This window comes from Corvus hawaiiensis, chromosome 2, assembly GCF_020740725.1.
Source record: "Corvus hawaiiensis isolate bCorHaw1 chromosome 2, bCorHaw1.pri.cur, whole genome shotgun sequence".
Classification (NCBI taxonomy): Eukaryota; Metazoa; Chordata; class Aves; order Passeriformes; family Corvidae; genus Corvus; species Corvus hawaiiensis.
Window position 1 is genome coordinate 47,897,976 of NC_063214.1, and position 17,969 is coordinate 47,915,944.

The 17,969-nt window shown below is 35.0% G+C and overlaps 1 protein-coding gene across 10 annotated transcripts in view; it reads right to left on the reverse strand.

Moving 5' to 3' along the window:
* Positions 1–17,969, reverse strand: part of PSPC1 (paraspeckle component 1) — a 64,507-nt gene that overhangs the window by 22,590 nt on the left and 23,948 nt on the right. For 5 of the 10 annotated variants that reach the window (XR_007201620.1, XR_007201621.1, XR_007201619.1 and 2 more), the window contains exons 7-8: positions 13,175–13,232; positions 8,997–9,166 (exon numbers count right to left, since the gene is read on the reverse strand). The exons of 4 other annotated variants lie outside the window; for them this stretch is intronic. Coding sequence is in view for 3 of the 6 variants with exons in the window: in XM_048294779.1 (XP_048150736.1) it covers positions 8,997–9,166; positions 13,175–13,232 (228 nt within the window). In the remaining 3 variants the exon portion in view is untranslated. Of the gene's footprint in view, positions 1–37; positions 5,829–8,996; positions 9,167–13,174; positions 13,233–17,969 lie in introns of those variants that run through there. One more of the 10 variants, XM_048294777.1, reaches the window with a different exon arrangement.

Below are 17,969 nucleotides of genomic sequence, written 5' to 3' on the forward strand. Positions count from 1 at the left end.
GAATCTGCTGTAGATATAAAATTAAACCACACTTTTCTCACTTTTATTATGTTACTTTATTCCCTCTCTCCCATTTTTTTGTTCAATTTCCATACAGGACCCTCCACACTTTTTCCTGTTCAAGGATCCACGCAGTTTTTACTTAAAGTCAAGAACAGTATCTTTATTCTCACTGCAATTCTTTCAAGTCGAGCACTTAACGTCCCGCATACAATTAGCATGTAAATTCAATCAAATTATACAGCTATGCTTTACTCTACAGAAACTGAGATATAAAAGCACACTAATAAATCTAGGAACAATGGAAGCTCTAGACAAAGCATTTACCAACACAAATGGAAAAACCTTATCCACACGTGTATGTAGTAACACAGTCCAGTTCCTTTTGAATCTCATACCTCTTATTATAAAGTATTTTATTCTCCACTCAAGAGACCACATACAAATCACTTGAGTTTTTACACACATTTACAAAGTTGCTTTCATTCTTTCAATGTGATTTGTGTGTATAATAATCACTACATTAGAGCAGAGGGGCTTTTTAATAGTTTTACCTGTAAGTACGCTATGCTTATCTCTGAATGGTTTTCCGAATAGTTCCTTCAATTAGGAAAGAAGGGCTGATGTTCCAAACTCTTTTCTGAAGAAACTTGTCTTGTGCTGCTTTTAAAAGGCTGAGGTCATTAATAAGAATGCCTCCAAATTTCAGCTATATTAATTTTCATAGTATCTTAAGGAAGTTCAAGATGGAAAAGACCTATTAAATCTATCCCACTGGAAATGAACAATTGAGGGTTTGTTTCCACGCATTTAAAAACATAAAAAGTACTGTTTTCATGAAAATTTAATGTTCCATTTATTTATTCTACAAGTAACATTTTAGACAATTTTATAACTAACTTCAGTATTTCATGGATTACTGAGAAAACACACCTGAAAGGCCTACAGCTATGATTTTTAAAATACTTTATGGGAAAACACCCAAAACTATTAAGAAAACACACTAAACTGGTGAGATTGCTAAGACTACTTCACAGTGTATCTGAAAAGGTAACGAAAGGTAACATAAAAACGTCCAATGGGAACATTAGGTATTCCAAGTTTTTAGTGAATCCTTTTATTAAGTTCTTACATTTCAATAGGTGAATTTATAAGAAAACAAATGCTTTCGGGTTACTACAAGTTCAACATTTGCCACCAAACTAGCACTGAATAGCCAACAATCTAAAGTAGTAATGTCCAACCTCTGCATTTCCCACAGGCCACATTCACTCCCTCCTTACTGTTCATGAATCAGGGAAGTTTGGACTGATACTCCCTCACTCTAGGAGCGAGGTAACAGCCCAAGGAAAGCACCAAACTTCAAGATTATTCTGCATCTTGATGACAGCACAGTGCCCATGTTAGTAATTTCAGGGCTCCTGAGAAGACAATTAAATTGCATTGGAAGTATGTGCTCTCTGAAGTCCCCCACTCTTGGCCACAAGCACAAGCTAACAAAAGATGCTGGATGCAGACTCTAAAACCACCTGTGGATATGCAACACTTCAAGTCTTGGGAATGGCATTTAGAATCCCTTCACATTTGTGGTCCAACATAAACTGACTTTAGTTACTACCCTGCCTTCCACGCAATTTTAGTAGTTTGATTACACTTCAGTTTGACTTGTGAAGGGAAAAATCATGATACAAGCTGTTATAAGAAATATATAAATTAAGAAGTATGCAAAAAATTTGTTTCTGCAACATGCTTAAATAAAATGAACTTCATGTCACCAGAGCACACCATTAATTTGCTGAACATCTCTCTTTCAAGTATATTTTCTCCCTTCAAAAGGCCTACAGGGTTTTGGTTTTCACTTGAGAATCTGCCTTTAGATTGGTTATTTCAGAATTTTTGAGCCAAGTTATCTCAAGGTAGATTGCAACTGTTTAGCAACACATGGCTCATGAATGTCACTGTGTTTGTGCTTAGTACCTTGCAAAGAATTTGTAATAACAAATTATTCTATAGCTGAAATCAAGAGTGGAAAAGAGAGAAATGAGTTGGGTATAACATTTTAACATGTGGCAGCATACCTTAGATCAGAATGCTCCTTAAAAGAATGCATAGTATAAAATCCTTCTGGATTACAGTTAAATTAATGCAGTATTTAGTTCATATTATCTTCTTGCCATCTATTTTAACTTCTTGTTCTAGTAAGAATCTCCAGCTTATTATATCTTTATGTACAACTGGATAAAAATTATGTGGACAATAAATAAAACAACTGCAGGTCAGGAATTTTCTTTCTAGGTAATCCACAGTAATTCATGATTTCCTTAGGAAATAAATACAGTAAAGTATATTAGGATCACCATGAAGTTTCCCAAGATATCAACATCCTTTATCTAATGAGAACACTGGTCAGGACAACCAAAATGAATTTTTTTTTATTTCTTAAACATCCAGTAGCTCCCCTTCAAGTGACTGAGGTGACAAACACAAATGTAGTTAGACAAGCTTGTACTGGCATGTTTAACTTAAATGGTATAGTAAAGCTTTGTTATCTTTAAGTACTAAAATTGTATCTCACAGGAAAATTAGGTAGATTAGGAATATGAAATTTCAGGAATAATGTAAAAACTCAGTAAGTACATTACAAAAGTAAGTGCACTGTAATTGGCAGATTCATATATATTCCAAGCCTATTTGTTTCAGCATAGCATACAGCAGAGAGTCAGGACTTCACTGTGCTTTCCAGTGAAACAGTGCAAAGGTAGTTGAGGACGTGTACACAGAAAAAATGATAAACTGATCAACCAGACGAGGAACAAGAAAAATCAATCACTTTAGCAAAAGGGCAGAACCTTCAAGCAAAAACACTGGCTGGCCACATCTCCACATCTTTAGGAAACAATTTAGGACCATTCCTTTTTTAACAAAATTAGGTGTTTATTGTACAGCTAGGATCAGTTACTACCACATTTGGCAAAACAAGAAGCACTGCCTTCACAGTTGAGCCAGGCAGCCCAAAGAAAGCTTTTAAGAGCTGAACTTAGCAGCGTGTCATCAGCTACAAAAGGCATTCTTCATGAAATCTTTACAACGTGCCCAAAGTCAACATTTCAGTATTTATTTGTTAGGACTTGGTTCATGGACATTTAAAAATAGATTGAATGATTTTCTGCAGTAAGGACAGCTGACAAATCCACTGCTACAATGCAGCAGAGCCATCCAAATCAGAGGTTTACAGGAAGGGCAGGTCACAACTGTGGAATGATAATCACAAAAGTTAAATAAAACCTCTAATAACTTTCAAATACATGCATACCTCCACTTGCTACCAAAACCACAGTCCAGCAAACATGCACTTAAAATAGCATGAAGCTGGCATGGAAAGAATGAACCACTTTTGCAGATTCAGTATATTTAATGTTCTTCTGAAACATACTCAAATACTACAAGGAGGAGGGTTTACACAGCTAAACAAATATACAGGAGCTAGCTAAAAGGCCTGAACGACACAGCCTTTTCCTTTGAAGAAAATGAACCAACTTTTTGAAGCTAGTTCAGTTTGTATTTAAAACATGTTCCCTGTACAGCTTTACAGTTTAGAACTACCAATTCACACCAGTACTTTCTCAATCCCCTAAAAAAATCATGTACAAGGGCAGAAAAGACAAGAAAAATGTAATCTCATATTTAGACACCTTACTAGATACCAATGCATACTGCATTTTCAATTGAATGAAGGACACTAGAGCAGAGAGCTTAAGTGGTTGCTATATGTAAACTCTAGTTTATAGCAGTGAAAAACCAGCAATTTTCCCAAATCTTGAGGTTTAGGACCAGTGTGTCAAGTAAAACCATTTGCAGTTTGGTTGAGGTTTATTTTAAGAATGAGTGCTATAATGTGATACATATACCAAGGAGAAAGAGTATGTCAGACTCTAAAGGTAACTCAGTATTGTATTACAAACTATAAAGTGTGGCGTGTATCAAGTCAAGCAAAAAATGGCAACATTAAAGACAATCTAAAGGCAAATGCTTAGCAAGTACAGATGTCACAAGTGAGGACCTACACACAAGGTAACTCCTGAATTGTCTGAAAACAGTATCTTAAGCCATATAAAACTGGCAATTTAAATAACAGTGTATTTCCAAAATGCCAGCAATGCTGCAATTTTCTTGTTAACTGTTTGCTCAAAATTCCATCCACTGAGACTATCACTGCTACATTAACAAGTAACACACACATGACCTCTCTGTTGCTTGCATCCCATGCTGAGCTATGTATATACCATTTGGATGTTATTAGGACACCAGGTTATTTCAAATCAGCTTTTAACCAATTTAATATAACTATTCATGCAGAAAAAATTTAGTAATTTCTACCTCTGAAAATGTGAGTGAACTGATAAAAAAGAACACTACTATTTTACAAGCATTTTGCACAGGAAAAAGAGTAACAGTAACCAACCAATATCCCTACATATTGCCATTGTAGGAATAGAACCAATAGGTCTTTTCCATCATCTTCCAAGACTGACAAAAGCAGAATCAGAATAAGCTTCCCAATAGCTTTACTATTAGTTTTATCTTAAAACTCCATCAGCAAATGTACCATGAGTTGTGCTGTAAATGGGCATTTTCCAAATTCATCATTCTGAGGAATACTCATGTGCAACCCTTCTAATTGTGTATTACTCAACTATAAGCGAACACTTACTTTCACTGGAAAACATGTATTTGCTTCCTAATTAAACAGTTACTCATTGATAACAGACGTGGTTCTAGTCAAACCAACCACTGGGGAAAATGTACTCTTATTAATAATGATGTGCAAACACAGTGGAAAGCTTTTGACCAGCTTGCAGAAATGTCTCCTTCCTTGCAATGGGAAGATACTTTAACCATCAGCAGAACACAAAGAGATCACAACCAATTTTCTCCTCTATAAATACGGTTTAGGTAAATTCACTCATACTGTTGTGAATAAAGCATACATACAGATTCCTTTCCAAAGTTTTTTTTTTCCCCCCCAAGGTAAATTTTCTAATAATTTGTCTAACAGATAACCTCTGTTGTAAAGCCTACTGTGACTAAGTTTGCTATGGTGGATTGAGAAGCAAGGACACAGTATCTTTGAGAATACTTTGCATAAAATTTTATGCTCTTTGAAAGTCAAAACAAAAGCAGTTGTGTTTTAAGTTTCTCATAGTATGTACTGCACCATGCAGTTTAGCTAAACAATCACTATTAAGAATGGAACTTTCTTGACACATAGTAGAATCTATGAAAAAATGAAAATTATGCCACTTATAATTAAGCATAGAATTATTTTTACTCAGTAATAACATTCCCAAAATCCTTTCCAGTGATTTTTGTTTTATTGTAATCAGATAACTGCATGTTTTACAGCATAGTCACACATTGTATTTTGCTAGAGTCACAAACACATTGCCTTATATAATGATCCGCATCATTTCTGCTCTATACTACAAAGCCTATGACTGAATACAAAAAGAGTTTTACAAAAGAAACTGTTTTAAAGACTACAATAACAATAGAACCGTTTCCAGATAACAGTTAAAATTATAAAGGCATATCACTGTATAATTTTACTGGAATTTCTAAAACAGTAAGGAATTAATTGAGATTTAGTATCTGCGACGCTTGTTAGGTCCTTCAAAGTTGCCCCCTGGGTTTCCTCTACCAAAGCCACCAGGTCCACCACTCACGGCACCTACACCACTCATTGGTGGCTGAGGAGTTTCAGAGCCCGTTCTACTAACCAGAGGTGAACCCATCTGGGATGGGCCTCCTTGAGGGAATCTCTCATTATGCTAACACAAGTCCATTTGGAACATGCCAAATATGAGTTACAACAAAAACCACAAGTGATGTTGTCATGGAGTTCAGCAGATAGTCCAGCAGAATCAGGATCACACATAGAAGGAAGAAAGGAGCAATTCAATTAGTTATTATGGAAAAAGAGCTGGAAATTAAAGAGTGCTAATGTTATGCTCCAACTTTGTAAGTAAATTGAAACTTCAAAACAATACTTAAGACCAACTCTGGTGCTGAATGTAACTTCATCCTTACAAGCACATCTCAAGCAATGTATATTCTCTACGTAACAGAGGAGACAGCAAACAGTTTTATATCTAAGCCCTACTGTGCCTCACATACCAACTACAAAGCTTCTCCCTTAAATAAATTAGACAGAGAAACATTATCAAACTAGGCGGGGAGGAAATCAGCTTTTGTATTTCTAGACACTGAATATTTATTCTTTTAATAGCCTTAAGACTACTATACCCACATATCTATGGATATTTCAAGTCCATTCCACCTGGAGTTAGCCTTTTGTATGGCACTTCAGAAATCTTTAGTTAAGGCTTTTAAAATTCTGTCCAAACAAAAGTACATAGTGACAAAATGCGTAACTGGACTACACCTAGTTTATAAAAAACTTGTTATGTAACTAAGGCTCATTCTGAAATATCAGTGTGAGGTAAAAATCCATTTAATATTCCATATTTACTTTCCTTAGCTCTATGCTTAATATTAGTAAAGGTATATATCCCTACACAGGATATTTATTTGCTTACACAGATTTATTTACTTAGAAATTAAGACCCGAAACAGAAAACATGCATCTGAGCACTTACAGTTCAGTATTTATGCAAGTGTTTAAAAATAGAACCCCACATGGTGAAATTTAAACTCAACATAAACCATTAAAAGCATAGATCCATGGTATAATCAGATGTGGAAACAACTCCTCATTCACCAGTTAAGGGCAGTTACGCTTTCAGAAGAAATTCCTTCTGTACGGAGATCTACACTAACTCCCCAGGTATTCAAAGTTCAACAAGAACATTCAAGACCAGCACTTTATTTATATGCTTGAACCAGAAAATAATTCTTCTGAAAGCCTAACTCCAGTAACAGCAGTAGAGCTCAGCAGTTCTGGAGTCTGCTAATTCATATATATATGTATATGTAACTAAAACCCCAGCATTCTATCTATATAGATAAAAATACATGCAACCTAGATCATGGTTGTATGTATGTGCATTGTTTCAAGTTTAACATTATATAAGAGAAAGGTTACTTCAAGAGCTGCATAAAGATCTCCTACTGAGCCAAAGTACCTTTAAATCTGTAGCACTGGGTAAAAACTGTTATGAAATTATCTTAATGCATGCCAGCTGGTTAGCCATGGATATGAATTTCAACAAGTAACTTATCACATATTCCTGATCCCTTTACCATATTATTTTTGGACAAAAAGTCAAGTCCTCTTTCCAATAAGGACCCCTCTTTCTAGCTAACAAGAAAACTGCTGTAATGAACTGACTACACTAATGTAAGTGGGGGAAGCTACTTTTAAAACGTTATGTGCAAAGACAATTCATGTTTCAAAAGACTGCAGTGAAACAAAAGGAAGATTGCTACGACTTTCCCTTCAAGTCTTCAGACAAACATCCAATTAAAAACATTAAATTTGTATTTCTGATCTATAAAGCATATTCTTCATTTCCCTCGGTGGAAAATAACTGTTACAGTGTTTTAGTAGATAGCCCTCAAAGGCTCTTTAAAGTGTCTAACAACAGCAACAATACAATAAGGCTATGCCTTTCTGTAGGGGCCTGACCCCCAAGTTAAAAACCTTCAAAGTCCAAAATGAAGAAAAAAGCTAAAATCTAATTTGTCCTTCAGAAGCATGCATAAAAAAATGGAATGAAAAAGGATTTTTTTTAAAACATGCATTTTGAAGTGTCAGTATATTTCCTACATTTCCATACCTGGAATGACTTTTTGTAGAAAAACAACAGTTTAAGCTAGATACCGTGATTTATGATACCATGTTCTTTTCCATACAGCTCTTTTTCAGTGTATATAATCACAAGAGAATGTTTTCAGGTGACCAGTGGTCTCCAGCAAAAGCATTTCCAAATCCAGTATTTTGTGGATAGCATCCTCCCCACTTTGTGAGAAATGACACAACTGATAAAATGAGCTGGCTCCTATGATGTGAAGTAAGATCCTCTCCTTTTTAACTGGTAAAGACCAGACCTACAATATATTTTGTGCAAAATCGAAATCTCATTTTCCTCTGTGGAACAAAGGATTTTGTTCTAACTTCATTATACAGATTTCTCAATCACAGACAGATACTGATGAGAAGCTATATGTAAAAAAACCACAGCTACAAAATGCTTCTGTGTTCCAATAAAACTGTAACAGAGTAACTGTTAATACTACATTCTCCTTTAGGTCACACCACCACTAATCCAAGTATCTAGTAACAGAACAGTACTGAAAAAATATGTAAAAGTCAGATTTTAAATTATATAGTTGTTTCTCTACATAAGACATTACAGCTAGGAAAAATGACTGCCTATGAGAACAAAGCAAGAATGGCTAGTGCTTTAACTGCATCCCAATCGCCTATCTGCCCTTGATTAAAAACTCCAGATGTATAGAAGACATTCCCTATTACCCGTGGCAATTGCGCAATATTCTTTTTCCTGTATTGATATGACAGTTATCAATAGCTGTTGGCTACTGATTTTCTAAGTAGCATAATTACTGTCAATCTCATGCGTTTAACAGTGTTAGAAAAGAAATACAAAGAACACTAAAGTTGCTTTAAAAAATTAAATAGTTTACACAAAGATATCTTCACACTTTGTACCTTCCAACATTTAACTGTTCATCAAAAACCCCAACAAGCTAATTCACAGAATTTAGTTTTACTAAGGAAAAGAAGAGCAAAAGTCTAAATTTACAGACTACCTTTCCTAAGGGAAGTAGGGTTTTCACAGTAATAGCAAAAAAAATATTTCCCGTATGGGTTGCAAATTATTTTCATGACAAGGTTTTATCAAATACTTTAAACAGATCATAATATATTCTTACTCAGCGTGAAAATACCTTTGGTAACAAAAATGGGCCATGAGACATGACAGCTATTCAAAGTAATTAAATATGTGATACGTTACCACTGTTCCATTATCTGGCATCATTGGTGTTCCCATATTTGCAGCTCCTTCTGGTCCCATGGAAGGACCAGGACCCATTGCAGGGCCAGGTAAAGTTCCTCTGTTGTTCATATTCATACCCATCATTGGAGGAGGGCCTTGGTTACCAGCAGGTGCTGGGCTAAACGCATCTATGCAAAACAATCTATACTTAGAGCTGTCCTATCTTAATTTTACAAGAACAAACAAACAATTTACAATACTTAAAAAGCCAAATGTACAAGATTCAAATACTGGAAAAAAATATACATATTCTTTGAGACTGTACATTTATCTCAATCATCTGCTTTTAAACAGATTTTAAATAATCTCTATTATTCTGCATAATTTGCCTCATGTGAAAATCCCAACCTTTACAGCTAAATATAGCTGTACAGTTCCGGTGCAGGAACCAAAGTGTTCATATTGCATCTATATGCAGTATGCACACCACAAATTAGCAAAAATCTCAAGTGATTTTACATATATTGGCAGCTATAAGAAAACTTGGCTATTTCAGGATCTTAACAGATGAAATGTACATTTGCAAGAAGTCTTCTACCAGTAGTATGCTAATTGATATAGTGTACAGTATATTAGCCTAAGCAATAACAGGGATGGTACTCAACTTCACAACCAACTATTAGTAATATAGCATAAATAAAATCTTGCATTTAGCTGTAATTACTTATGGTATAGGTACCAGAAAACTAAGTAGTTTTGTTAGAACTTGAAATAACAGAACGATCTTCTCCAAAATTCTGAATCCAAGAGGCCGAAGAAAATCTTGAAAACATATTCTGAGGAGATCATTAGCTGTAATATCACACTAAGAAGCATCACTCTGCCAGTCCTCACTAACATCATAACACATAGGTAAAAATGCCTTCACAGCATTTTCACATGTTGCTATAAGAAAGAAAAAGGTCTGATTATCTACCTCACATCTTACTATTATGAAATATCAACTTCAAGGCTGGTGGTGATGCATTCCCCTCCCCCCCATAATAATCCATCCTTTTCAGCCCAAAGTATGCATTCAAAATTTGATAATGGAAGAAAGCATACCTTTTGAATTTAGTGTACACTTTAAGTACACACTTTAATAATATAAAGAAATCTGACATGTTGTTAAACTAATAAGCCTGTTGTTTATATTTTAAAAATAAACCCTCTCACTTCTCAGCACAACTGCACTTTTTTAGTAACGAATATATAAATACACATCATTGAAAGGAGGCTACTTGGCACAGATACAGCACTACGACTATCTGCAGGTATGCAAAATTACATCTGTATTACTTGCCTTGAGTACACCATGTCACAGCAGCCAGTGAAATCATGGCATCAAGATATTGCTGCTAAAATTGAAGACCTGGGTTTGATCATATACATTATGCCAACCACAAACTCCTTAGCAAAAACAATGCATGCTACACAGTAGCACATGAGAAGTGCTGAGCAAGTTTATTACAAGTGACAGAAATCCTCTAATTTTGAAAAGCAGAAGTCTTTGAGCTTAGTAATGAATAACTCCCAAACCTCTCCCCATAACACTAAGTCAAAGCAAAGGTACACTCAGGTTGGATGCTTCTCACCTACCCATACACATGATCAGTTCATGTAGCAGGTGGAAGACCGTGCTACAATTCAAGAAAATTACAGCAGCATATGCTCTAAAATGGTTTTTTACTGTCACCCATTCAGTTAGTATAGAAGGAAAAGAAGTGTAAACTGCCAGTGTAAGGAGAAACCTTTATTCTCAGAGGCTAGAGGCACTCTGCAGGACTATCATGACAGTAGCAGCACTTAGTGCAGGCAGTAGCACCATTAACTAAGTGCTAAATTACTTGTTATTGGCTTGTTTATCAGCCTAATTAAACTGAGCCAGCTGGCCACTCACAGGTACTGTCACTTATCTGTCAGCTGCAACAAAGTTCTCATGCTCCATATCATACAAATGCACCCAGGTGGCATATAGCAACCTATACTGTCAAACCTCTAGAATACTGATCCTGTTTCAGGCAGAAGCAGATCTGAAAGGAGGAAAACTATGGAGTATAATGCAAAGAGAGAGTGGGGCCCTGCATACTTGCAGCGAGAGGCCACTACAATTAGCTGTATATTATATATTAGCTGCAAGTCAGAGGTCCTCCAAAATCCTCCTATCTCCAAAGCAGACCCTAAGAGCTAACCACTTGATTGTCCTTTCTTTTTGGTGGGACACTGATGTGAGGAGTTAATTTACAGGACCATGTTCAGCAACAGATGGAAATTAGTGACTAACAGTCATTAGTGTTCGTGCCACAATGCAGACACTTAAAAAAAAAGCTTTTTCCTGCAAACTGAAGGGCTGAAAAAGTCCACTCTAAATGTCTGAAATGCACCAACATGCCAGTCATTAATCCTCATCAATGCAGAGACAGTTCCCCAAAAAAGCCTTTTCTATATTAAAGTTTATACTCTGTACTTAGCACTACGGATCCAGTTAAGTGCTCTGATGAGGCATACATATTCTCTCAGAACTTGTTTGTCACAGAAAGCTGTAAAAACGAGCAGTTCTGCACAAGTCAGCCCAAAACTTATTAAATCTGCCACAGAGGTACTCTGCTTTCTAAGGAAATTATCATGAGCTCCCTCAGTCCCACGTTATAAAAAGTCACAAATGGCACAGGTAAGGTCAGTTAAAAATAAAGTTATAATTCCAACAGAAATGTTGACAAAGGATGCTACTGTCAACAACAAAAGACATACTATTTAAAGGTCTACTGCAAGGTTTTGGGAGCAACTATTTTGGTTGTACCAGTGGAGTTAATATGCTGGAGAAATGAACTTAAAATCCAGGCTCTACAGAAATAAATGCTACACTTATTTGCTATGGATACTTTAAAATAGCAGTTCAGTGTTACTATAACATTTTTGGAATTATACAATTTATTTCTAAAAGTATTAAGTTTAAAATCAAGTCTTAACATAAAACTTAGAAAGCAAGACCAATAACATCATTGTTAAGAACTGCAGTAAATACACATTTAAAATCTGCATGTAAAAAGTGTTATCTTGTGGATCTGGACAACTGGCACAGTATCAATATTTATGAAGTCTTCTAATTAAACGAAATTTTCAAGTATGCTGCAATAATATGCAAAAGTACAACTATAAAATAAAAAAATTAAGCTTTAATTTATGATTCAGTTTAATATTTGTAAATAACTGCACAATGTCTTTCTTCAGATTTTTTTTTTAATAATTTTCATCATCCCTGAATGCACAAGCCTATTTTTATTTTTCAGCCATAAATAAGTCTCAATAAATGCAAGGACATTGTGAATAATCCGTTTTAAAATCTGAAAAGCAGATTCATTACTCTATAAATTCACAATACTCAAAAGGTCAAGTGAAATGTTTACTAAGTTTTACATGTACTCTCAAGTTTAAAATATAGGGGGAAATAGTTTTATTACTTTTCTTTTAATTATACCTTTATTTTAAATTACCATTAGGAAGCTTCCAATAGATTAACAATTCACACAGTTTAGTTAGATTTGGTGATTTTGAAGAAATATCTTCACTCTTGTTTAAAAGCAGATATTCTGGGTAAGTAAGATTCCAAATTGTTTCAGTCTGCATATATGGAGCAAGCACTAGTTATTATACTCTTCTAGATTACACAGTAATAGTTTTTAGCAGTGACAGTATTTTAAGTTGCAAGAGCTAACTGAGAATACTTGCAAATAGAGACTTGGAGCAAACTGGTAGAACATTAAGCACGTTATCCATTTATCTCACAAAGTATGTCAAGAAGAACTTGCCAATTTTAACCTCTACATCATTTCACTGCATGCAATGACAGTCACAATTTCTCTGAATAGGTAGTCACTCCAAAATAATGCCAAATATTTTTTTAACATAAAATTCCTCTTTTGTATCAGGTAACTCCCAGAGCATCACCTTTCCCTGATTTTTGTTCAACTTGCACATCATTTTTTGCCATGTATAGTCAAAGCAATTAAGATACACCGGGGGTAGGAGGTGGGGTTTTTTTATTTCCTAATATTGCTTACTCCTTAATTACTTAATTAAGAGTGTTTGAGTAACATGTACAGTCCCAAAGAAAAAAAAATTTACATTACAGAAGCCTTTTTCCTTCAGATCCCTACCTCCCATGTTTATTGCTCCACGAGGACCCATATCACCCATTCTCATTTCCTGTTCTCTCTGAAAGTAAACATAGTTTTCATGGTCAACCTATCATTCTTAGAACTTAAAACATTCCCATTCACTCCATGAAAATAAAAATGTTAAAGTTTCAAAAGTTTCCATTGATTAAAAATAGTACAAGGAATGAAGCTAATTATACTCCTGGTTTCTATAATACCAAATGGATTAATAAGTTCAATATAACAATGCCGTACATTTTTGCATATTAAAGATTAAATATCCCAAGTTTCATTTATCAGATGCAGCAGTCTAAAGCTCCCAGATACGTGAACAACTGCAAATGAATCCATCTTCACACAGTGTTTTTAATTAATAAATATGTTTCTATTTTACCTGTAAATAAACAGGTCTTACTACAGTACTTGCTTAAAGGCTGTGGTTCAATAATACTCTGATTTCATGACACAAAAACACTTGCGTTGATTGAAAACCAAGCCTGGATATATTATGTTGGGGTACATAAATTCAACCTACCAATTCATTATTTTTCCAATAGTTGTGAGTTAACTTGGTGGTGGCATATTTTTTTAATGAATTATACTTTGCTATTGATGTTAGTTCAGATACTAACCATCCTTTTAAAGCAGCATAAAACTGTAGTATCACCAGAAACTGTAACATGCATTTACACTAAACAGACAAATAACACATCAAATTGATCCAGATTCAATTGATGCTCAGTCACCCAACAGCAAAAGATTTCTGACATTACTAAACATAAACCAAGGCGTGCTGTTAAACAATACTCAAAGAATAGTACCCAGAGTATCACCCAAATAATCACTTATGGGAAAACAAAATGCTCTATCAGAGACAATTCCAAGGGATTTTAGGATTACTGTTTACATCAAAAAGATTAAATAGAAAAAGAATCACAGTTCAAAACAAAAACTAAGGAAATTTATTTTTAAAAATTCTCCTTAATTTTTTACAGGAATGTGAACAAGTATTCTGCTCTTGAGTAAACACACATATGCTGAGAATAAGAAAACACAAAAAAATTTACCTCATTCTGAAAAACCATTCCACTTAAGATTTAAGAGCCTACATTCGGATGTACTTTGAAAACAAATCCACATACTAGGCAACTAAATCAGTCTATAAGTGACTTTTACATGGAAATATTAATAAATCAAAATACATTCATAGTATTTGTACAGGTTCACAAAAGTCTGGTTTGGTCAATCATATTTGGGATACCAAAAATGAGTCTTCTATCTTCAGCCACTTGAAGCAGCAGACACCACTATATGACAGAACAGAACCAATAGGTTTACAAAAATATCCTGCTATAGGAAACTGCCACAAGATATATGATAAAGAGCTCTCAGGTCAACAGTTTTGTTTGTAGTAACTCAAATTAACCTAGAAAAAGTACTTAACATCAGAAGAGCACACACTATTTTCAAAAGAATATGGCTTAATGTGGAGAGGAAAAACAAGGCCTCGTAACTAAAAGACACAGGCAGGTTTTAAGATCTAGCTAAAAAAGGCCATTGATGGAACACTAAGGAGGATCTCTTCCTCTCAACCTAGAACCCATGCTAGAAATTTATTAGAGAACATGCAGCTACTTTGACAGACCTTTCACAGTAACAGTAATTGGCATTTTAAGTAAAATCAGCAGCCCTGCTGGGATCAATCATACCCATAAACTGCCATGAGTTAGTCAAAAATCAGCATACAACCTTACTGATTATTAGTCTGCTTGGACACCTCAGTCTTGACATAAGAAAGTAGAAAGGAAAGTGGTGTATCATCCCTACTGTCAATCCCTAGACCAAAAGGAACACCATGGCTACCAGTTTACACTAGACAGTGTGAGCACACATGCACACCTGTATCCTTGTGTGAAAACCAGACACGTCGTGAACAGTTGTGAGAAACTCAGCTACAAAGCTAAGTACCAGACTCTACAGTAGGCACATAATTTACTTGATTCATCTCAGGTTCAACTGCAAGTTGATTGGTATTTGGGGTTTTTTTAATGTGACAAGTGCCATTAGGCAAGGCCAAGTACAATACTGGCTAGATAAGGATGTTAAGTATGGAACTGTAAAGCTGCACTAGTTACTAGAATTTCTTTTCTTTGTAAAGGACAGAAGTATATGCAAGCTCTGATGTACACTTTTTTTAAAAAACACACTAGTCTTCCTCCTACCAATCTTTAAATGCTACCTTGAAATGCTACCACTCTTCAGTTCACTGAAGTACAGAAAAAGACGGGTAGAACCTCCCTTTTTTTGGTCTAGTTTAACATTTGTAAGAAAAACCATGAAGTCATTATTTGCCATTTTTTTTAGCTTTAACTTCAGTGTTGAATTAATACAGTATAAAAAACATTTCAGCTGTAGAATCAAGATCCCTAAATGTGCCTTAAGGTCTCTGCTGCCTACTACTTTATCAACACACCTGCAAGATTAAGATGCTGCTGCTACTTCTAACTATTCTTACTGTTCCATGTTCAAAATATATCATGTTCCCTTGATTTTTCAGCACAGGGAAATTCTCCTGTACTCCTAACACAGAATTAGCAAATTTACACTTCCTGTCAGAGAAAATAGTCAATTTCAAATGTTAACCAGCAGTACATATCATTAATGTCATTAGAATCAGATATTCAAACATCTATCTGGAGGAGACCTGGGTGGTAATAAAAATTCAGTCCTGTCACACACAAATCGTGTCCTAGACAGCTCTTTACTATGTGAGCATAACCATGTTACTACAGGTAAGGTAGGTCAACTAGTCCATGGGTTTTGCCCAAAATATAACAGAAAGGAATACACAGGCAGTTTGACAGAAGAGCTGAACCAGTGCTGGTTGGTAATTCCAGCCCTCCTGAGAGGTTCATTTTCGGATACTCAAGCCTTTTGCAGATGATAGTGTTACCTTCTCAGAGCTGCTTCTCCTCACTATATGACTTCCCATTCTTCTGTTCAGTAGCAACCTGCTTCAGCCCCTTCCCCAAAGCCACCCATAACTACCCATAACAGGGAGTTAAAACTGAGCAGCACGAGAACAGGGCTAAACTCTTAAGAGAGAAATACGTGGGGTGATTAAGAACCTCTGAAGTCACCCGTACCTAGGAAAACAATCTTAACAGGAAGAGAACAAGAAAAACAAATGATATGCTATTATAGGGGGAAAAGAAAGCCATAAGACAAAGAATATGTAGGAAAGAGTAAGTTAAACTTTCTGAAGACCCGAAAAAAACATTATCAAAAAAACAAAGTCAGCAAACAAAAAACATCTCTCAACTCAAAACCAAAAAACACAACTCAAACCTTTCCAAGTTATTTGTTGCCAGGATTCTTGTAAAATACTTCAGAATTTACTAATGCAGACAACCTTCAAAAAGGTCCAATTCATCTGAGTAATCTTTTTAGAAAAACTGCTACAATGGCAACTATAGGATTATACTTGCTAATTATTTTAGAGAGAAGCATTAAAGATTGTATTTCTCACAATTCTAACTAATTTTAATGTCAAATGTAAAAAGTAGATCTACACCAAAATATTGAATACACTCCGTTTTCAAAATATGTATTTTGCATTTAATATAGTATGGATTCTCCCCTTTTTACCAAGTATTTGAAACCAGATTTCCAAAGTATTTGAGGCGTTATCATGTGCTATGTTCTTACAACTCAATCACCACTGACAGAGAAGTCTAAATATACAGAGAACGGCCAAGATGATTCTTCTGAGTTTGTTAAATATATTACACTATATTTTAATTTGTTCTACAAAACCATGAAACTAAATGTTTTGAAAAACACCTAAGAATTGATACAGGACAATGTATCAGATGAAAATTCCTTCTCACACTGCAAGTAAAAATACAAATAGTCATAAATCTGATTTTTTTTAACTGACAAACCAGTGCTACTATTTTCCTTAAAAATAGGCCTTGCAATTGCAGCAGCCCAGAGAAAATTAATCTTGTCTCCAAGTGATGCAATATTCATGGTAACAAAGCTGTCAAAAATTATGGTATGAACTAAACATAGCATGGAAAATTTTAGAACAGCAAAAAGCACGCTATCAACAGAAATGTTAAGACGACAGTTTTCAAGGGTTTGGTGGCCAGAAGATGCACTTTCCAATTAACATGCAACTATTTACTCACATTTCATAATATAGTAACCTCAATAATGCTAAGACACGGGATCCAAAAAATGCCTTAGCAAGAAAAGAACACTTGCCTCATAAACTTGAAAATTAAAATCAATAGTTTAATTAGCACTTTATCTAGGTTGTGTGTGTAGTGCAAAATGCAATCAAGAGTGCTGTTGATTCTCACTTGTCATTAACACAAAAAACGAATTTTATTCTGTAATGGACTGTATCTTTGTCAAAACAGGTATGATATTTCTGTACCTCTTACCAGAATTCATTACTCCCTTCTAGTGTAGTTTATTTCATTAAGTTCCTTCTAGAAAAGAAAAATTATTTCCAAAAACCTCTTGAGGTGGCATAAGGCCCTTAAACCTTACATAAATTGTAACTCACTGAAAGACATCTATATTTTAATGACATAAATCATACAAGTTATTAAAGCTGATAGTTAGCAATCAAAACTAGAATTTGGGGGATACTTTTGATTCTGCATTATTTGTCTTTTCCTCAGAATAATCTACTATTTCACTCCAGTAACAAGTTCACTGGAAGTCAAGCTGCTGGCAAGAAGTTAAAGTAATAAAAGGCTTCTCTTCCATCCACCCCTTCTAG